Source organism: Pleurodeles waltl, chromosome 4_1 (assembly GCF_031143425.1).
Source record: "Pleurodeles waltl isolate 20211129_DDA chromosome 4_1, aPleWal1.hap1.20221129, whole genome shotgun sequence".
NCBI classification, from domain to species: Eukaryota; Metazoa; Chordata; class Amphibia; order Caudata; family Salamandridae; genus Pleurodeles; species Pleurodeles waltl.
In genome coordinates, this window is record NC_090442.1 from 592591570 (window position 1) to 592614382 (window position 22813).

At 43.0% G+C, this 22813-nt stretch overlaps 1 protein-coding gene across 1 annotated transcript in view; it reads right to left on the reverse strand.

Moving 5' to 3' along the window:
* The window catches only part of LOC138287174 (tyrosine 3-monooxygenase-like), a 263248-nt gene that overhangs the window by 101978 nt on the left and 138457 nt on the right, over positions 1-22813 (reverse strand). The window contains exon 7 of the mRNA XM_069227534.1: positions 20970-21105. Coding sequence (XP_069083635.1) covers positions 20970-21105 — 136 coding nt within the window. The remainder of the gene's footprint in view (positions 1-20969; positions 21106-22813) is intronic.

A 22813-nucleotide genomic window follows, 5' to 3' on the forward strand; every position in this document is an offset into this window, starting at 1 on the left:
GCACTAGAGGGCTGGATTATTGGTAACAAAGTAGATACTTATGAGGGGTTATACAATCTGATCATGAGAGAGCACATCTTGACCAATTGTATCCAAGAAAGGTTACGCCAGCACCTAGTGGACTCTAAGCAGACCAACCCTAGAGAGCTAGGGGAGGCAGCTGATGAGTGGTTGAGAACCAGGGTGGTTGTCAAGTCCCAGGGGGGAGACTCCAAGAAGGGGGGGACAGGTCCCCAAAAACCTCAGGAGGGAGGTGGTAAGCCCATCACAGAGACTCCCTCTGTACCCCAGAAACCTAAGAAGGAGGAGAGTAAATCCCACTCCCACTCTGACAAGCAGAGACAGGGAGACCCAGGGTTAAAAAAACTCTTGGACAGTAGGGCTTGCTTTGACTGTCAGCAGACAGGTCACTTCAGAGGAGATGCAGCCTGTCCAAGGAAGGTGGTTAGCACTGGGCTGTCCAGTGTAGCCATAGAGGAGGATTCCTCAGATGATGAAGTCCTCCTAGCATTGTGTTGGGAGACAGGACCAGATGGTAAGCTGGTGATCCCTGAGGGTGGGAGTAGGCACTTCCACCACATTCAAGTGAATGGGATCCCTACCACTGGCCTGAGGGACACCTGTGCCAGTCACACTATAGTGAGTGACCGGTTAGTGACGCCAGACATGTATGTCCCAGGAAAGACAAAGAAAGTCAGGATAGCCACAGGGGAGGTCACCTCCAAACCTGTAGCCATAGTGCCCCTAGAGAGGGAGGGTATCCTTGACTGGATTAGGGTGGTAGTCAGTGCTGACCTTCCCCTAGATTGTATCCTGGGCAATGACCTCCCAGAGGTGAGTCTGGTCACAGATGGGGTGGTCGCCCAGGGCGCCCCCCCAACCCAAAGTCCTGGGGAGTCAGTCCCTACAGTTAGGAGACAGGGGTCCCCAAGAAAAGGAAAGAAGAAAAGGAAGGGTAGGCCACTCTTAAAGAGAGTTCCAGGGAGCCAAAGGCCTTCTGCCCCAGTAGGGGGGGAGCCCAGAGTTGGCACTGGTGAGGCCTCACCTGACCCCAAGGAAGTCCTGAGTAGTCAGGCAGCTGTCCAGATGCAAGGTGTTGCCCCTGCACTGACAGAAGGGAGAGTGGAAGGAGGGTGTCTGCCACAGGAGGTGGTAGCCCCCCACTCTAGACAGCAAGAGGGGTGCCAGGACCCCAAAGATGCCCCTAAAGCAGCTCAGCCACCTGTCAGTGGAGAGCTTAGGGTGTGGTTCTGGGTACTGACAGCTGTCAGTAGCCTCTGCTGGGTGCTAGCCTTCCTGGCAGCACTGTACTTGGCCTGGGAGGCAGACCCAAGGGCCAATAGCAAAGTAGGCCCCCTGACCCTATTGGTCATGGTGGGGTTGCTCAAGTGTTGGGTGACCTCTTTGGGTAAGCTAGGTGTTGCCCTAGCAAAGTTAAGAGTAGGGGAGGTGGGCACCTCACTACCCAAGTTGGCAGAGAGAGAGGAGGAAGACCCCCCTAGAGGGAAGTTTCAGTTTGAGTTGGGTCCTTTTACTGTTGGGATGGCTTCACTACCCAGAGGGAGTGACCCTGATAGGAGGATATAAGGCAGAGTAGGCCCTGCAAAGGGACAGCCAGTTTTCTTCACTGTCTTCCTCGCCTAACAAGCCAGGAAGACTCTCCCAGGGTTGGGCTGAGTCTCCTGGGCGTGTGGGCTGGGGGGGGGTTGTGTGAGAAAACAGGGCTGATTGCAGAGGCCCCATAACTTTTTGCCCCCATTTTCCACTTTATGCTGGTGTTTTCCTGACTCTGATGGTGCCCTGGGTACTGCTAACCAGTCCCAGGGCCTGTGCTCTGTGTAAAATGGATATGCAAATTAGGCTAATTATAATTGGCTAAGTTAACCTACCTATAAGTCCCTAGTATATGGTAGGGCATGTAGGTTTAGGGACCACAGCATAGGTGGTGCACACCTAGGTGCATTGCTGAGGTGCCCAGTGTCATTTTAAAAGCAAGCCTGCCTTGCTGGCTGCTTTTAAATTAAAGTTATATGCAAATTCGACTTTGGAATTAAAGGTACTTCCAAAGTCTTAAACTACCTTATTTTTACATATAAGTCACCCCTAAGGTGTGCCCTATGTGCCCCTAGGGCTGGGTGCCATGTAACTATAAGCAGGGACTTTATAAAAATAGATTTATAAGCCCTGGTGAGGTAAAAACAGCCAAATTCGTTTTTCCCTCATTGAAGTAAATGGCCTTCATAGGCTAGAATGGGCAGACTTTATTTTAAATTTTAAAGTCTCCTTAAATGTTACATACCAAGAATTTGGTATCAAATTGATTGTTGTAATAAATCCCACAACTTCCAGTTGTTGGATTTAATATAACTTGTCCAGGTAAAAAGTTTAGACTTTACCTAAAAAGTAGCCAATTTCAGCTCTGCATTGTTTTTGCTGCTGTGCTCTGATTGGCCAGCCTGCAGCAGCTTCTGCCAGGCTACCTTGATGAGGTGTGAAGTGGCCTGACTTCACACAAAGGAATGTGCTTGGGGGAGAGAATCTCCCCTCAGCAGATGGTGAGGCAGGAAGGGGGAGGGCTGCCAAACTGGTCTTCAAAGGCAGAGAAGGACATTTGCAGCACCCAGCAACACCCCCACATCCTGCAACCCCAGACAACTAGGTGCCCCCTTGATTAGATTAGGAGAGGGCAGGAGAGGGGTGTGTTTATGATTTTTAGCCACACCAGTGGGTGGGCTCAGCCAGATGTAACCTCCAAAAATCAGATTCAGCCATGTTGGATTTTTGGAGACTGTTGCCTTTTGGGATGGATTTTTGCCACACTTCCCAGGAAGTGGTCATCACAGGGGGACGACCCTGTACCTGATTGGAGGACCAGGACCCCCCTGCTTTTCACCCAGGAGCAAGGATAAAACTGGCAGACCTGCACCCACGCCTCAGATCCCCTCCAGAATTCAACAAGAAAGGTACTAAAGAAGAAGAAGGACTGCCCTGCTGGACCCCTGGCCTGCACCTGGACCCTGCACTCAGAAGGACTGCACCAGCTGCACACTTGGGCTTCACCACAAGAAGGACTTTGCCTGGCTTCAACTGGTTCAAGGAGGGACTCCCTGTTTGCTACAGGTGAAAAATTGCTAAACCAGAGTCCCCTGCACCAACTCCTGAAGAAAGCGACCAGCTGACCACTGTCCAGTGGCCAAAAAGGAGTTTGCGCCAGGTGCATTCTGGGAGTTGAAGTCCGCACCCCCCAAGGACAATCACAGAACTTCTGGACCCTTGGGGTGAGCTGTGGACCCCAAAAGAACCTTAAAAGAACATCTGGGTGAAGCCCCAGAAGTTTGGAAAATATTTGAGAATTTTTGGAAAAAAGCTCCAGAGAGGGACCGACCCGCCGCGGAAATTCTAGCCGGCTTGCCTCAACGCGACCCGGCCTGACTTCGTGGTTCGTCCCGGTAAAGAAAAACATCCAAAAAAGAGACTAAGTCCGAACGTAAAAAGTTGACCGGGACCTCCCAGCCATCGTGTCCGAGAAGGGCTCCATGGACGTCGGATCAAGATCCAGGTTTACCCCGGTCGAAGGATTTTCATCTCGAAAAAACGACTAAGTCCGAAGGTAAAAGTCTCCACAGAGGAAACCCACATCGCGTATCCGGACAAGGGCTCCAGGAGGTCGGATTCAACTGGCAGGTTCGTCCCGGTGAAGAAAAACTTCAAAATAAAGACTAAGTCAGAAGGTAACTTTTTAACCGAGGCCTCCCGCGACCTGCAGCCGAGCAGGGCTCCATCGCGTCGGCCTGAAAGTTTGACTTTGCCCCGGTCGAGGTGCAACCAGATGACCCGATTGGCGCTTTTTGTTTCTAAGCGCTAGAAAAGTAATAATTCTTTAAAAATTCATATCTCCGGTTCCCCTGAACCGATTTTAATCGTTTTTGTGTCATTTTAAAGATAAAAATATAAGCTATTTTTATAAATTGGTTTTGGATTTTTAAACTGTTTCCTGTGTTTTATTTAATTACTGTTTTGTGATATTTGAATGCTTTACACTTTGTCTCGTAAGTTAAGCCTTGACGCTCGTTGCCAAGCTACCAAGGGTTGAGCTGGGATTAATTTACTGAGACCTAACTGTACCTATGTGGAGGTTAGTGGCTTGTTGCTAGGTGTAGGTACCTACCTGCCCTACCAATAACCCATTTTCCAACAGTTACAAATAATGCTAAATGTGCTATTTTTAAGTTCATATCTGGTTAGAAAAAATAAACATGAGTTTATACAGAATGAAGTGAACATGGAAGCTATCCCCATGTTGAAGTAAATGGGCTAAGAGTGAGCAGGGAGAACCAGCAGAACAGCATGTCACAAGTTATCCACTGTTTCATATAGTTGTGAAAGATGGAGTGATTTGGCTATGTCAAAGATGAAAGGGCTTGCTTTTTCAGAGCTTTGCAGCAGGGTGTCAGAAGGAGTGCCCTTCAAGATAAGTCCAGGGAATAGGTGGAATATATGTTATAATAGCGAATGGCAGATTTATAGCAAATTAAACTGTAATGCAGGAGAAGCGGACACTTGCTCTAAGTTCCCCACTGGCAAACACACAGGCTTTTGAAACAGATTATTTTGGCCACTTGGATCTAATGAAGGAATGGACGATAGCAACAAACAGTATTGTGATGGATTAGGCCGTGAATAAATATGGCAGGTGTGTTCTGAATGACTTGGATTGAGTACTCTGCTACAAGGGTAACATAAAGGAGTCCAGTCTGGAGTAGACATTTTCCTGAATCACTGCATTAAGGGATTAGGGACGACATTTTCCTGAGGGGTTTTAAACAAAGTAATTGGGGAGCAGTTGTTTTGGCTAGCTAGGGCTTTGAAGGAAAGCACGTAATAAAACTGGAGGATGCAGACTAGTGCTAATGCAACACAGAGATTTCCCATTGAGGCAGATAGTTTAATAGCATTTTGACATACCCCCTGGCTGATAGCTATGAAGCAGTACCGTAACTGGGTCTGTGAGGAAGGTGTGTGATCATACAGCCTCACAAAAAGATGCCTGTCATCTGAGTAGCTAAGGAATCAAAAAGAGCAATTGAGCAAAGCACTGAGTAGAGCATGAGGTTTGAAAGGGGTGAAGCAAAGTGAAGAAGACTGTTAGGCCCAGCAGGAAGAAACCTTAAAGGCAGTTAGGTGGGTACGGATACAGATTGTGCATGGTAAGAGAGAAAACAAGCCAGCCAAGCGGCAAGAGAGGAAGCAATTTGGGGTGAGACTCAATATTTAAAACAGTGGTAAGATCAGGTGAGGTCAGAATAGCTTCTATTGTCAGTAGTCTTACTGTGCTCATCAGTCAAGGATACAAGCACAAATGGCAGGCTGAAATTAAAAGAAAACAATGTGTGTGCTTGGTCAAAGAGAATGTTAGATTTAGGCCCTGGCAGAACAACAGACTCCAGCTAGCAAGCTGACGAGCGTGAGTGAGATTTGGCATCCCCTAGCGTGACTTCCAGACACTAACAAGCCTTGCGGCATGTTTTTCTAACACAAGTGGTCATAGGAGCAGTTGTGGTAAGAGGGCTGCTTCTCGAGTAAAGGCAGTAAAATCAACGCAAATGGTTGTGCGCTTTTGTGCAACTCATCTTGCCGTTCACACTGATTTTTTTCCATCCCTTGGCGGAACTCCACAGTATCTTGCGGAGTGTTTTGTAACTCTGCAAACTTCCACAGAGTAAAATTCCACAAGTTCCGCACATCCATAGATAGTTTCCATTTTTAGTAGACTTTGAGTAGTTTTCATTACTTATTGATTGCCTCCTTTGTGTTGGCCTTCTTAGAGGTAAATAGGTTGGGAGAGTGTTGGGCTTTGTGAAAATACAAGTGTCAAAGACTTGACATGTTAAGAGACTGTTAAGTTTCCGCTTTAACTGTTGGAGCAAAGAGCCACTCCTCACATTAGCCATTGTGCCACGCCTCCACCTAATAACACAAATAAAAGGTGTAACATGTCTTCTTAAGAAAGTCCCAAATAACAGGAAGAAATCACAAGGGTGAAAACATGCCTGGCAATCTGGTAGTTCTTGAATGAAGATGGAGATAAATATGCTAGCCAAAAAGCTAGGCAGTAACTGTCCCTGACATCACAGTAGTGAAACTAGTCAAGCAAAGTTATCGGCATCAATATCCAAAAGGACTTGGGGGCAGATCGGTCTTTTTTAGGCCCTTCTGTCTCCAAGGGGGCAGAAACCATTAGGCCACCAGGGATGTGTATTTTGACGATGTTGGGAAGCTGCCCCTTGGGCAAGAGTTGCTTCTCTTTAGGGGGGAAATATTTTGGCCATTTCTTCCCAGTGGCCATTTTTTAGGCCCATCTGTTCCCAAGGGGTGCAGAAAACCACTAGACACCAGAGAAAGGTTCTGAATGTTTGGTGGTGGGGTGTGTGTGGACTGGCACATCATTTGCATTGGTGTTCATAATGTTTTACTTCTCCTTTTTATTGTAGTGCAAAACTTTTTATTTTTTTGCTGTGACTCCTGCTTGCGGTTTTGGCAGTGGCATGCCAAGCATGAATATGTTTTTTGTAAATGGTGTAATAATAGCAGCATATTTAGCTTCTGTTTTATTGTGTGTGAAATTCTCCCTGGATTTGTGCACAATGCATATTGTTTTGTCTTATATGTAATTTTATTTTTGTTTCCTTTTTAGTGGGATATCATTGGTGCTTGCTGTGTCCGTGCAGAGTAGGTGCTAGTGAGTCTAGCTGTCTCTGACAAGTGAGTGGTATTGTTTTTGAGTAAATGGGTCTTTGTGATTAAGCCACTCTTTGTTTAATTCCTATTTTACACAATGTTGGTTGTTGTTGACTTATTGACAAGTTACTTTTATTAGTAAGGATTATGGCTGGCCACAGGATGACCACTCAGCAGGTTGTTGGTATACTTTTTGAATCTTCCTCTCACCATGATTAAGAGACTCGCTCTGCATCTGAGGCAAAGGAGGAAGTGCAAGATTCTGGCAATTGATGTTCTGTCAGAGAGGAACCATCTGATGAGAAAGCCACTCTTAGAGAGGAGGACCCTGATGTGCTGACAGTGCAGAAAGAGGCATATAGATTGCAGCCTGGGGCTGAAAGGCTTCCCATTGGAAGAGCTGAACTCTGGGTTGCCCCAGACATGGTGCAGCTGATGTTGCTTGCTTTTACTGGTGTCACAGGGTGTAGAGTGAATACTGAAAACATTTTGCCTATAAATTTATTTCAGTTGTTTATGAACAATGTGTTTTAGGTGAGATTGTTGAGCAGACTCATTTATATGCTGCACAGTATTTGAGGGACAACTGTGACAATATTAAGCCTCACTCTAAAGGTACCCAGTGGAATCCCACAAATCTGGATGAGTTGAAGAAGTTCTTGGGTTTAACTTTTTTGATAGATCTGAAAAGGAAGTCGTCACTGTCTTCATATTTTGTCTACCAGTCCATTGATGACAACAGCCATATTTCCTGCAGTCATGAGTTTTGATCGGTATTTGCTTCTGCTTCAGATGCTGCATTTTGTTGATAATGCTTCAGCGCTGCCACAAGCTCAACCTAATTGTGACCGTCTTTAAGATTTGGCCTGTCCTTGATCACTTTGTAGATCAATTTTCAGCGATCTATGTTCCAGGAAAAGAAATATCTGTGGATGAGTCTTTGGTCCTGTTCAAGAGCCATTTGGTTTTCAGGCAGTACAATCCTAGCAAGAGGGCACATTATATAAGATGTATATGCTGTCTGTGAGTAGGACAGGATATCTCAATAATTTCCAGGTATACAGTGGTAGGGATTCCACTATTGACCCCCTTGGTTTTCTGTCTACTTTTGGAGTTAGTGGAAAAACTGTGTGGGAACTTGGTAAAGGACTATTTAAGAAAGGTCACCATTTATACGTTGATAACTTCTACATTGGTGTGCAGTGGTTCAGGGAATTGTTCAAAGTGGACACATTTTCTTGTGGCACAGACCACTCTAATCCTAAAGGTTATCCAAAGGAGATTGTTTGTAAAATACTTGAGAGGGGACAGTGCAGGCCTTTGCATAGTGATGAAATGCTAGCTATGAAATTTGCAAACAGGAGAGATGTCTACATGCTGACTACCATCCATGATGAAAGTTTTTCACCTGTGACTGTTTGGGGTCAGGTTGCTGCAGTGTGCAAACCTGTGTGCATTTTAGACTACAATAAGCACATGGGTGGTGTGGATAGAGTAGATCAGAAGTTGAAACCTTACACTGCGGTTTTTAAGGCTTACATTTGGTATAAGAAGTTGGCTATCCATTTATTCTATTTAGCTACCTTTAATGCTTTTGTTGTGCTCAAGTATTGTTATCCAGAGTCAAAAGTGACATTTGTTCAGTTTCAGAAGTGTGTGATAGGCAGCCTTGTGGTACTGGAACAGGCAAGTGTTCATACAGTTAGAGTGGTGGAGGATGTGGCTGGATTTAAAAATCACCACTTTGCTGATTACAATCCTCCAATGCCCAAAAACAACAATCCCTGTAAGAGATGTAAAGTGTGCATGGAAAGAGGCATGCAGAAGGAAAGTGATAGCACTTCCCCGAGTGTCCTTCTAAACCTGGGTTGTGTGTGCCCGCATGTTTTTAGACTGTACTACACACAAAACAGTTTTGGGAGCAACTGTGAGCATAAAAGTGAACAGCCTGGTCTGTATCATTTTATATTTTTTGTTCAGTTTCATGGTTTGCATTAGTATGATGAGCTTAGTTAGAGCAGTTGCGTTTGTAGTTTTGAATTTAATTACAATTGGTTTGTATTTTCTTTTTTGTTAAAAAAATGTAATGGCAGTGTGCATGGACTGGCGCTTTGCTGGTTGTATGAGTGGACTGGCACTTGGCTGGTGATGTGCATAGACTGGCGCTTGACTGGTGGTGTGCGTGGACTTGCACATGGCTGGCAGTGTGCATGGAGTGTCACTTGCCTGGCAGTATGTGTGAGTTGGTGCTTGCTTGTGGTGTGTGTGAGCTGGCATTTGGCTGGCAGTGTGTGAGTAGTGATTTGCTGCTGGTCACTACACACACTGCTAGCCAAACATCAGTCCACACACTCTGTCAGTCGGTGTGAATGCTGTGTCAGGCATGTGGGCATATGAAAGTGATGGGCCCTTGAATGGTGCTGTCTGTTGATGTGTGTTGTAATGTGCTGGGCCTCAGGCTGGTAGCGAGAATGGTCTTGTGTGTGTCACGTATGAAAGGTGTGTGAATGGTCTGTAAAGTGGTTGGTGCCTTGGTGCAGCTTTACAGCTCACGAGCATTCATTAGTTCAGTTTTTTGACCTTTCAATTATTAACAGTGTGTTTCATTTTTGTGAAACCTCTTATTAATAAAATGTTAAGTTGTGAACCTTCACTCACCCTCAAGCCAAATCCAACCATGATGTGCATGTATCTATAAAGAGAGTGAGAAGAGAGAGCTCGCTCACCTTACAAAATTGCTATCAACAACCACAAGAAGTGAGCACGCTAGCAAGTCTCTTAATTTTGTGATGTCCCATACACTCAAATTATGAAAACCACTGTTTTTAAAGTTTGTCCAACTTGATCATGATTAAAAACACATCATATTGGTGGGTAACCACAAAACAATTTAATTGCACTTCTCCCCTCATTTGGGAATTTAATTCGAGAAAATAACCTGCTCCACTGTAATTAGGTGTTGAAGCACACTCCTGACCTGCTAGGTGTTTCGAGTGGGGTCCCAATGATGAAGCATGCCACCAATTATGTTGGTGGGTGAGGGGTCTTTTTAATAAATCCCAAGGATGTTTTTTTCACAATTTGAGTGTTTGGGACATCACAGAAGTAAGAGACTTAACAGTGTGCTCACTTCTTGTCTAGGGAAAATCTACCAAATCTAGATATGTTATAAAACTAGACACCCAGGAGAGTACAGGGTGGTGTGCTTTTCATGAATCCCGACAAGTTTCCTTACCCACAATGCCCTGCAAACCTCAAAATGTGACTAAAATCATATATTTTACTTGCATTTCTTTGCCATATTCTTCCACAAACAAAAATAAACCACAAATGTCCTACCACCCAGCATTCCCCTGAGTCTCCCGATAAGAATGATACTTCACTTGTGTGAGTGCCCAAAGCAGAGTCAGCCTAAACTTGTATTACAAAACCTGCCCTCTTGGACCAGCTTTCATTCCCCCTCAAAAAACTATGTTTTTGGCCCTTCCCTGCCTCAGGCACTTGGCCCATCCACACAAGTGAGGTATCATTGCTGAGTGGTAGGAAATTTGTGACTCCCTTTAGATTCCAGGGCTTTCCGTCACAGAAATGTGGGGAAAATGTATTTGTTTAGACAAACTTTAAGGTTTGCAAGGGATTTTCAGTGACAGAAACTGGTAACAGCCACACAGGTCACCCCATCATGGATTTCCCTAGGTGTCCAGTTATTAAACATGTACAGGTTTTCTAGGTTTCCATAGGTGCTGACTGAGCTAGGGCCCAAAATTCACATCTAGGCACATTGCAATAAAAGGGTCAGTTTTCAGTGGAAAAATGTGATGTGTCCACGCTCCGTTTTGGGCCATTTCCTGTCATGGGCACTAGGCCTACCCAAACAAGTGAGGTGTCATTTTTATTTAGAGACTTGGGGAAATGCTGTTTGGAAGGATGTTTGTGGCTTTCCTCAGGTTGCAGAACTTTCCACAACAGAAAAGTCAGGAAAATGTATTTTTTAGACAAATGTTGAGGTTTGCAAGGGATTCTGGGTGACAAAACCCGGTGAGAGGTACACAGGTCCCCAATCCTGGATTCCCCAGGTGTCGGGTTTTTAAAAATGTACAGGTTTGCTAGATTTCACTAGATGCCGGCTGACCTAGGGTCCAGTATGCACAGCTAGGTGCATTGCAAAAAATGGTCCTCAGTCAGTGGAAAAATGTGTAGTGTTCATGTTGCATTTTGGGCCATTTCCTGTCATAGGCACTAGGCCTACCCACACAAGTGAGGAACCATTTTTATCTGGAGACTTGGGGAACACAGAATAGTACAACAAGTTTCATTACCAATTGTCTTTCTCTGCATTTGGGCCTTCCAATGTAAGACAGTGTGTAAGAAAGATTTCATTTTGAGAAATGCCCTCTAATTCACATGCTAGTATGGGTACCCACAAAACCAAAGATGTGCAAATAACCACTGCTCCTGAACTCCATTTCTTGTGCCTATTTTGGAAATACATAGGTTTCCTTGATACCTATTTTTTACTCTTTATAGTTTACCAAATGAATTGCGTCATTCTCAGTACATGATGAGTACCATTGCAAGGGGCAGCTCAGTTATTGGCTCTGGGTACCTCAGGTTCTCGGTAAACCTACAAGCCCTATATATCCTCACAACCAGAAGGGTCCAGCTGATGTAACAGTATATTACTTTTGAAAATTTGCCATAGTTAGAAAAAGTTACAGACAAAAACGTAGACAAAAATGGCTAGATTTTTTTCAACTCAATTTCAGTCTTTTTTTTTTTATTTCAGCTGTTACTTTATAGAGGAAAACCTTGATAAATATACACAAATTACCCCTTGCTGAATTCAGAATGATGTCTACTTTTTAGAAAGGTATATCTTTCTTGTATCCACCATTGGTTTCATACCCATCTCTACCACTAACTGGAAAGAGATTGAAAGCAAAAAAATAGGAAAAATGGGCTATGTCCTAGTAAAATGCCAAAACTGTCATGAAAAATGTGGTTTTCTGATTCACGTTTGCTTGTTCTGGAAAGCTGGGGAGATGGTGATTTTACTACCATGAACTCTTTGTTGATGCCGTTTGCAGGGGAAAAAACAGACACTTTCTTCTGCAACACTTTTTTCCCAAATACCCCATATTTAGCTGTATTTTGGCCTCGGTCCTCTCCAGGGGAACCCACTAAGCCTGGGTACCTTTAGAATCCCTAGGATGTTGGAAAAAAGGATGCAAATTTGGTGTGGATACCTTATGTGAACAAAAACGTATGGAGCTCACAGGGCAAACTACCCCAATTAGCCAAAAAAAGTCTTAGCACATGGGGGGAAAAGGTTGAGCAGCGAAGGGGTTAAGTGATGTGGCAATGTTGGCTAGCAGAATTGTGGCTGAATTGAGAGGGCGAGGGGCAGTGGATTGACCATGAAGTAGTCCTTGGAAATAACAGTCACGCTGCCATCCATTTGTAAAAGGAGGTTGATATGGCGTATATGATTTTACATCTGATAGGGGAAGCCAGTTTTACATCATGAAGGAGCAAACACTCAGCTATTTCAGTGAGGCAAAAAGAAAGTCTGGACACAGTTGTGCACTTCTGTTCAGTACTTGAGTATAGAACAGGTATTTAATTAAGTGCACATTAATGGGAATACGTGGAGAATACAGGAAAGACTCATGAAAGCTCCACAGGAACATGAAGGTGACAGGATGAGGGCATGTTGTAGTTGTAGGCAGAAAGCACCAGGTGAGAAGCTGATCCCTAGAATCCCATGGTTATCTGGCTACACTAGACTGAGGGAAAGTCACAAGTTCAGGGTGACCATGATGCAGCATGGGATGGTAACAGCGAACAGATTAGCCCAGCTCAAGAGTTACCTTCTCAAGTTCAGTGCATAGAATTCTGTTAGCACTGGTGGAGGCTACGAGGAGGAGACTTTTAGTGCTAAGAGCAGGTTAAGCATCACTGATGGTTGTTGCTGAAGTGCAAAGAGATGGCTGTCGCTGGAGTTGGAGTTTTGGAGTTTTGTGTTGGGTGATCGCCGCAGAAGGTCGTTGTTGTCGTAAAGTGCAGGTCACGCGAAAACCGCTGGATCTTCACATTGGTGGTCATCGCTGGCCCAGGTCACTTCGCTGTTGCGAGAAGCCCAAAATTCAGGATTTTCACCTTTTCTTGAAGAGGAGTTCTCATTGATGACATCCAAGGGTCAAAGACCTGTGGGGGCACATCTTGGCGATTAGGGCTCACTCCAGCAGAGGCCAGCTGCAGAGCTCACGTAGGTCCAGGTGGGGCTAGCCATAAGGGCAGTTACAGTGAGGCCTCTGGATTCTTGCTGTGTCCCTGTGGCTCACACAGGAGGTCAGTCAACTGACCTTTGGAGCCACTCTGTGTAGCCTGGGATCAACTCAAACAGGTCTGATATTCCTTTTTAAGACAGCAAGGCAGTCTTTTCAGCATCGGGGCAGTCCTTCTAGCAGCCAGACAGTCCTTCTTGTGAATCTTCCCCAGGTCCAGGAGTATTCTGCTGAGAGGTTCTGAAGGCCTAGCTTTTATAACTGGAGCCAGTCTTTGCGTGGGGGAATTCCCTGACCTTCCCCCCAAACTGATTCTGGTTATTTATTCCCTTTCACCTGGGTTTGGCTCCAAACTGTCTAGGGTGACAAAAGGCATGGCAGGCATGGTGTCAGCTTCTTTTGTGTGTGCTGCAGGCAGGGCCCTTTGAAATGCAATAAAGGCAGGTTACAGATCCTCCCCAGCCATCCTGTTAGAAAAACCCTCTTCCCTCACATCTAGGCTTTCTCTGTTCCCATTTCTGAAAGTAATACACAGGCCACAAGAGCAGGGGCATTCAGAGTCATGTGATCCAGGACACTGGCAGAAAGGCACAGTTGGTTTGGGCAAGAAAATGCCCGCTTTCTAAAAGTGGCATTTTCTGAACAGTAATTTAAAATCCATGTTTACCTTTCAAAAGATATATAATTACAATACATCTGATTGTAAACAGCATGTCTCTATTTGCTCCCAATCTGAAGTTAGCACTTATTAAATGTAAAAAGGTAATCTGTATTAGTATATGGGGTAGGTAGGCCTTAAAACAGTGAAAAATTACTGTAGGAGTTTTTCACTGTCAAGACATGTAAAGCTTACACACACACATATCCTATTTTTTACATACCACAAACCCTGCCCTCTGAACTTCTAGGGCCTACCCTAGGAGTGAGCTATAAGTACTAAAAAGGAATGTTTAGGCCTAGCAAAAAGTTTATTTTGCTAAATTGAAATAACAGTTAAAAACTGCACTTCAGGCTGCAGTGGCAGGCCTGAGACATGTTTTAAAGGCTACTTTAGTGAGTGGCGCCATGAGTCTTGCTACCCACTAGTTACACTTAATACATATAGCCCCTGGGTACATGCATTACCATATATTAAGGACTTAGAAGTAAATTAAAAGTACCAATCCGGTGTAGGCCACGCCTACCATATTTTAGGGCAAGCATTTAATTTACAGGCCCTGGGTACATGCACTGCCATATACTAAGGACTTACAAATAAATTAAATGTATCAAATGTGCCATGTTTTAGGCTAGCAGGAGAAAAGTCCTAAAAGCCAACAAAAACATGTTTAGCAAGAAAGGCAAAGATTTGGGGTGACCCTGCAGAGGGGGTCAGGTCCAACACAAAGCACAGATGTGTAAGAGATGCCATATTGTGCATGGCAGCAATTAACAAATTTGAGATCTTCTCTGAATGTATTCCTTTCACTTTAATCCCCTTGAAGTGGAGCGCTGAATTTTCCTGCACACTAGTACTAGACACTGTTTTTAGAAAAAAGGACAATTAAGAATATTTTCATGACTGACATAGACCTTTCTTTGTGTTGTTCAACTCAACCTGTATTCTTTTGGCCATACCCTTTTTAGACACAACTGTCATACCATTCTTTTACACAGAAATTCTTGGTTTTAAGTTGTTTAATAACTAGGAGGAGAACAGACATGCTCTTACAGAAGTCTAAGAAGAAATATGTAATAAGTAGAGTTGATGAACTCAGCATGCCCACAGACCTTTTCAAATTCATGGTTTCCACATTAAACAGATTGTGAAGAACATGGTTTCATGTATGTCTCACAAATGTAACACATAGAAATGCCTTTTCTTTTACTATGCTTTCTCAAACTGTTAAAATAAAATCTGAAATCATCTCAATCTAGTTAGGAATAAATTCTGGCTCCAATCAATTTGAAGCAAGTGTGGGTTCTTTCATCTCCTTGTGAGTTCTCCATTTTCTTCTGCAAGAACTTGCATATTGGAGCCAATGAGCTTAGATTCATACTTTTTGGAACTGGTATAAAACTAGTGATTGCTTTATTGGTAACATTTTTCTCTAGAACACAGAAGTGGATTCCTGCAATAACCAGTGTTCTTGTTTAACCCCATTTAAAAACCAGTGTGGTTTAGGTATTAAAACTTTCAGTGGTGGCTCACGGGAGGGAAAAGGGGCAGGGCGGCATGTGGCGGGGGGCATGATGGAAGAAAAGTAATAATAATATCATTTTAAAAAGTACCTTATTGCTGCTCTCATCCACTCCTCAAGTGGATTGCAGGCACAGGCTCCCGCCTCCCCTGCGTCCAATCCTAATGCTGCTTTCATGCTTCTGGCAGCATGAAAGCAGCATTAGGATTGGACAGAGCGCCCAGCCAGGGTGCTTCGAGGCAGAGCGGAAGTCTCTGCCTACTGTCTCCAACCCAGCAATGCAGTGCCTGCATTGCTGGGTTGGCGAGAGCCCAGCGAGCATGTGTGTTTGGCCGGCCTGAGACAGCCGGCCAAACATACATGCACACTAAGGGGGAGTGCTGTGCACTCCCCTTCATCTCGTCACAGCCCTATGGGCCCACCCCTTTTACTATAAAATGATAATAAACACAGTTTGGTATCGTTTTATAGTAAAGGTTTTGCAGGTGCTGCTGCTGGCAGGGTGGGGGTAATGCTCCTCCACCATAGCGGATGAGCCGCCTCTGAAATATTTTCATATTGAAAAAGTTTTTTAAAAAGACAAGCAGTCTCTGAGTGGGCATGCTGTCCATTGCAACTGATGTCTTAATGCCATATTTAGTTTAGAAAAAGGATTTGTGCAGGAGGAAGGGATGTTTTCAACTTCTGTACCAGGTGTCTGATCTTCAGGGCAAAGGTGCTGCACCTCAAGTGGTTACTAGATGTCACTGTGAAACATGTTTATTTCCATTAAGAACAAGAAAAGTATGTAAATGCAGTGCAATACCTGTCAAGTCTAAATTGTTAATAAATTAATTTGTGTTATCTTTTTATTGCAGCATTGGTCCTGATCAGCATTGTAGTGTATATGCACATTTGTCTTGATAATCTTTCAAGTAAGCATTTGGTTAACATGAACAGAGAGCTGCTTTTATTGAGGGTCGGTTATCATTTCAATATGGTTTTGTTGTTCATCAAATAGTCCCTTCTAGCCGCTGCTTCTCTTGAAAACAGTGCATCTCATGCAGTGCAAAGAAACACTTCCTATGATGCAACATCTGCACCTAATAGCTTATAACATGGAGGTAAGAGAAATGCCACACTAGAAGATGTGAATGACACTGAACGTTAAGCAACTGTTGAAAGGGACTGACCTTGGCAGCCAATCATTGTTTAAGAGGACCTACCCCCCTACTGCTCATCATGAACTATTTACAAGAATTCTAGCATACAGGTAAAATTATTATGCAAACTTAAAAACAGCTTGCAATGGAAAGCGAAAGCTCAGTCAATCGTGACACTAAAACAGATCAAGTGGCTACAGAGAAAATAAAACAGATAAAAATAATGTGAAAATAATTCTAAACTAACAAAAAAAAGTCAAAGTAACAAACCGTTCTTACATATAAAATAAAATAATTCAATAAAAGAGCAAATGAGCATTAGTGACAACTACAGGGAAAATTGGCAACAAGAAAATAAAAAGCAGAAAGTGCTATTCCATCACAGGGCAGATCAGCCTCTTCAAGGATAAAATATATAAGGGACACTGGTATAAAAATAGGTCATTCAGAATTGTTTAGTGATCCAGTGAAGATAAAAGATGAGATAGGAAAAAATTACCTTCTTAAAGACCAGCACAAAGAGTCCCACTCTCAGTGGAGGAGGCCGTGAGGAGCAGGTTGAGCATCGTGGATGGTTATTGCTATAGTACAAACAGTATTCTGGGCCTCACGGACAGTCATCGCTGTAGCGCAAAGATCCTGTTGAGTTTTGCAGATGGCTGTTGCTAGAGATTCATGTTGATTTTCACTGTGGGCTGTCGTTACTGTAGTGCAAAGTGCAGATCTCACGTTGCTGGTCATCGCTGGCGGTCACTGTAGCGTGCAGATTCAGGTTCACTGGATCTTTGCTTTGCTGATCAGAGCACACAGTTAGATCTTTGCACAAACTGACACATTTTTAATGAGCCCAAAATGTTAGAACTTCTACTTTTCTTCAAGGAGAAGCTCAACTGATGCCACACTAAGGGTTCAGGGCTCAGGCAGGTCCAGTTGCCGGTCTAAGCAGTTCCAGTGCAGCAGGTCAGCTGGACACTTGCAGGGAGATATCTGTAGCTTATTGTTTCCCTGTAGCGCAGAACAGGAGGTCAGTCAGCTGACACTTGACGTCACGTAAGCCTAGGATGAAGCGTGCAGGTCCTGCCTTCTTTCTCAGACAGCAAGGCACTTCAGGAGGGTCCAGTTGTGGGTTCAGGCAGTCCAGTGCAGCAGGTCAGCTGGGCAGTCCTTCTTCTGTAGTATCCACAGTTCAGGGGCGTACTGAAGATTTGGTCTTAGGGTCCCCTCTGTATGCCTGGTGCCCACTTTGAAGTGGAAGAAACTTCTGGAGTTTTCCTCCTACAGAGATCTGGAATTTCCTGCATCCATGTCGTTGTCCCAGTCTGTCTGGGGGCACAATAGGCTAGTGTGAAGTTATTTGTGTGAGGATACTCACCCAGTGCCTATGAAGTGTAGGTGGGTAGGTGACAACTCTACCCCCATCAAGCCAGGATGGCCCATCCTACCAACACCCAGAACCTCTATCATGAAACTGTTTGGGAGAAATACACAATGGCCAACTACCAATTACATCTAGTCATGTGGCCCAGGGAACAAGCTACAGGCACCAAATGGTTAGTACAAGAAAATCCCAACTTTCTAAAAGCACTTTTTGAAGAATGCAAGAAGAGCACCTCCGCTCATTTGCTCTCTAAAAGCGTGAGCCAAAAGATATTGCTAATTAGTTGGTTCCTGATGTGTATATAGTGTTGCAGAACGAGGATCCATGTCATAAGTGTTTTTCCTATTTATTGTTTTATGTATTTTGTATTTTTGTTTTCTGTTTGTAATGTCTATTTAATATTTGAAGTTGGGTTATTTTTTTTTTGCCTTTGTGACAAATAAGAAAAAACAATTAAATGATTGTTTTGAACATTGTGAAGTAATGTTTTATGAGAGAAGCAAATAGCTGGGCTTCTTTCACTTTAAATTGTTAGTAGAAGTAATCTGCAGTGTTGGCTTACATATTCTTTGTTTATAACTTTCTGACAGTGACATTTTCAAAATTGTGACTTAAAATCCTACTTTACCATTATGTAGGGTGTTAAATTACAAATCCTCAGACTCCAAACATAATGTTCCTACCTGCTCCCAATCAAACGTTATCACTTATTCAATGTAATAAGGTAACCCAATGTTGTTCTATGGAAGAAGTAGGCCTCACAGTAGTGACAAATGAATTTGTGAGTTTTTCACCACCAGGACATGTAAAGCTTAAATGTACATGTCCAACTGTTTAAATATAATTCACCCTCCCCTATGGGTGTTTAGGATCTACTCTAGGGGTGACATAAGCATTAAAAAGGAAGGTTTAGTCCTGGCTAAAGGTATATTTTACCAGGCCAAGGGGCAGCTAAAACCTGCACACACAGGATGGGACATGTTCCAAAAGACTACTGAAGTGGGTGGAACAATCAGTGCTGCAGGCCCACTAGTAGCATTTAATTTACTGGCACTGGTTACATGTAGTACCACTTGACTAGGGGCTTGCAGGTACATTAAATGTGCCATATGGGCATAAGTCAATTTCACCATGTTTAAAGGAGAGAGCACAAGCATTCTAGCACTGGATAGTAGTGGTAAAGTACACATAGTCCTAAAAGCTAACAAAAATGTGTTGCGAAAAGAGGATGGTTAAGGCAAAAAGTTCAGGGATGACCCTGCATTGAGGGTCAAGCCCAACAGATGGAATTTGTGACACCACAAAACTAGGAAGGAAGTGTATTACTACCATTATATGAGGATGATGTAGTTCTTTCAAGGACTACAAATGGTCTTGAGGAGTCAATCAGCAGTCAATTATATGTTGTGTGGCCTGCATAAATGATCTAGAACACACACGTAATCTATCGCATTCTCAATGTTATGACCTTAGGTCCTACAAAAATAAAATCTAAACCATTCATGTCAACTGCGATCCACCAAAATCTGTGATGGGTTTTCAGTTTTTAGGTGTATCTTTAAACTCAAAATTAAACTTGCATTTTTTACTTTCACCAAGATGACAACACATGCTCATTGGCAGTCATTATCTTTACTGCTTTGCTTGGGTGAAAGTCATTGGCACAAATCCTGACAGTTTACAAAGCCAAATGCATACCCTCTGTTGCCTTTGGTGAAATGGGTTTTGGGTAATGCAAACGTAATTAACATACACAGAGAGAAAAATAAATGTCTTCTCTGTTTAATGGGCTTACATCAATCAGTTCCCTCTTTTTGAATCCATGGGAAGCTGAAATTTTAGAGCTTCATATTAAATTTATTATTATGGGCATTAAAAAGGACAACCTTCATGTCATCTTTGAATAGGGAAATTATGAATGATTGTCTAGTTGTAGGGATCTGGAATAGGGTTTCTTGGATAAAATGAAGGGCACCTGTATAAAAATAAGTCATTCAGAATTGTTCAAACTCTTTTTAACATGGCGATGCATTGGGAGAGATTCAACTAAATTAAGTAAAGAACTGTAAAATCTTACTTTCCCTTAGTAGCTTAAATGGATTCATACCTGAACTGGATTAACAACACGAATGAGAGCAATCTATTATCAAGACTTAACTTTGGCATTATTCACAACAAACTAAGCTTTCTGAGAAGTTTGGCCCAGTAGACCTAAGTGAATCCAGGCCTTGTGACAAAGAATCTCAAGCAAAGAAATATCTTGTCCCTGTTTTAAAGGGAAGCCTTTTGAAGCCTGCTTTGTTGTATGTTTCATTATTATCGTCACTTTTGATGTATCTTTATTGAGAAGTTTTTGAACTTGCCCATAAAAATAAGAAATGAGATGTCAGATCAAGACTCTAGTATTGTGCTGAACTGATTGTGAGTGTAGGCTGCCTGTGTTGATCGATTAATATTGTAAATGTTGTTGTATAATTTAAAATATTTTGTTTTTTTTATAAATATGTGCATATGAAATGTTTTCATAGAAGATGTTTTTATGATTTGTTTTTGTAAACAAAGATAAACTATATATGATGATGATTAAAGCAACAGCACCTGCCTGACAACAAGAGAATCCTCAGGCTTAGTGACAGCAAAAATCGACAGTTAGAATTATCTCCCGTGCTGCATGGAATATGGACCGGATCTTGAGTCTGGCGCTGTATCTCGAACATAAATGAGGGTCTGAGATCAGACAACCCCCAAGTCTCCTTAGCCTTCTTGAACAAGTGGTGTCGAAAAGTGTCTGACTCACCGATGGAAAATTAGTACATTTCGCATAGGTCAATTTGAAATTTGGTGAAAACGCTGATTAAGAAATTGCAGAAACTGTTGAGATCTGAGTTAATCCCCCCCCCAGATGAGATGGTAAGCGAGACAAGCTGCATATACTTATTTCTCGGAATGAAACTACCAGTGAATTTTAGAATATTAGCAGACTGCATGTTCTCTCTTCCCCTTTTTGATGATTAAATCGTTTGAAGTTGTATCTCTCACAATAAGCAGCACTTTTACTCAAATTTGTAGTTCCTCCTTTCACGCAAAATACCTTCAGTATGACTGACAAACATCTTCTTGTAAAGAGAAAAGGCGCATATTTCAAAATAATATATTTCTGCACTGGGTTGTGCAGGTCATATAGGCATAAGGGTGCGATATTGGAATATTTGATAAAAATTACAGAAATAACATTTTTACTTACGGTTCTGGTGAATGCACAGGAGAAGAGGGATGCCTTATGTATTGAGTAGTTTGGAAAACACGGAATGCCAGACTGGCAAGGAAATCTCGTGCAGACAGCAGCCCTGCTGCTGGTCTCAGCTGGAATCCTGAAGACTCTGCAAATTGAAATGCATTATCAGATGCCCAGGGGTCAGATTAAATCTACGGTTTGAGTTAAAACTATGCAAGTTTTCACCATATTGACTCAGTGTCCAAGTAATGTTTCTTTTACAACAACAGTAGCATTCACTAACCTCTTATTTTGTTTTGTGATATCCCTTAATTCATGATCTTAAACGAGAAAACCCTCCGCCTGTCATTGATAGTAATCATAACCTTGAACACATACTATTTATATGACAATTAAGATCATGCAGTTTTGTATTTACTGTGAAAAATCTCTGTCGTTTCTATTTAAGATAGTTTGAAAACACACTGGGGCATTTTTAGAAACCCTTAATGCCACTGCTGTGCCCTCAGCATTTTTACAAGGTGGCGTTAAGCTACTTTTTGTGGCTTAACGCCTCCTTGTAAATATGCCCCCCTCCAATGCAGTTTTCTATGGCAGAGGGGCGTGCAATGGGTGTTGCTGTGGGCGTTCCACAGTAACACCCATTGTTTTTGACGCTACCTCAGATTTACGAGGCAGGGGTGGCGCTAGCATGGTGCAACGAGGAGAAATACTTTAATTTTATTTCTCCTCGTTTTTGCTTTTCTATGTGTGCTGCATTCTGCGTCACACATAGAAAGAGCAAAACGCCATGAATGATTGTTTATGTGCAAGAAGGTGTCCCTTCCTGCACATAAACAATCATTAAATAATGACAATTTGCTATTTCTATGTGTGCTGCAGTCTGCAGCACACATAGAATTAACAAATCACCATTATTGATTGTTTATGTGCAGGAACGGTACACCTTCCTGTACATAAACAATCATTCCTTTCACCGCAGGCACCCTTGCACTGTGCTTGCGTTGGTGCTAGGCAGCTAAATTTAGTGACAGCACTAGAGGAAACACAGGGGTGCGCAGTATTTTTGTAAATACGGCGCATCCCTATGTTTCTGAAGTGATGCAGCGTGGCACTGCCAATTTTGGCACTGTGCTGCGCTGTGCCACTTTGCTGTAAATATGCCCCACTGTTTGCACACACTTTACTACTTTGGTTTACACGTTTTCCGCCAGTTCACTTCATGTAGAAAGTAGCCACTGAGGAACTGTGTTTGAAATTCTATGTAGCCTTCTAACAGATGCAATGCATGTAAATTTGATTTAGAGTTCAAGAGGAATTTAACATTTTCTCATCTCTGGAGGAAATGACAAATGCAGTGTATAATCCACCACTGAATTGTTTCTGCCATATCATCCCTATGATGGGGAAATTCAACAAGTGAACTCTACACCATAGTTAACTTGTCCTCCAAATACTGGACACTTTCCAGGTACTACCGAACTCTAAATCAAGGCATCGTGGTTTTATATCGACCATAAAATATAAGGATAACTTATAAGCATTTCTGATCGTTACAATACCAAACAGAGGCGCAAGATGATAAAATGATCAAGCCAGCACCAAACACAATCAACATCAGTACTCAGTACTCCGGTCTCTTCCATTACACTATATTCACTGCATAACCCTTTGAGCTACTGTGCTTCCAAGCGCTTGGCGTACATACACTGCTACGAAATTATTTGCCTATAGTCTCTGGACCAAAGAGCCCCTTTGGCTAATCTATCCAACAAAAAAGTGGTGAAGTGCTTGCCGACCCCCTCACAGCATGGCTTCCAAGGAGGTGCTGCTGCCGTCGGCCAATCCTCTGT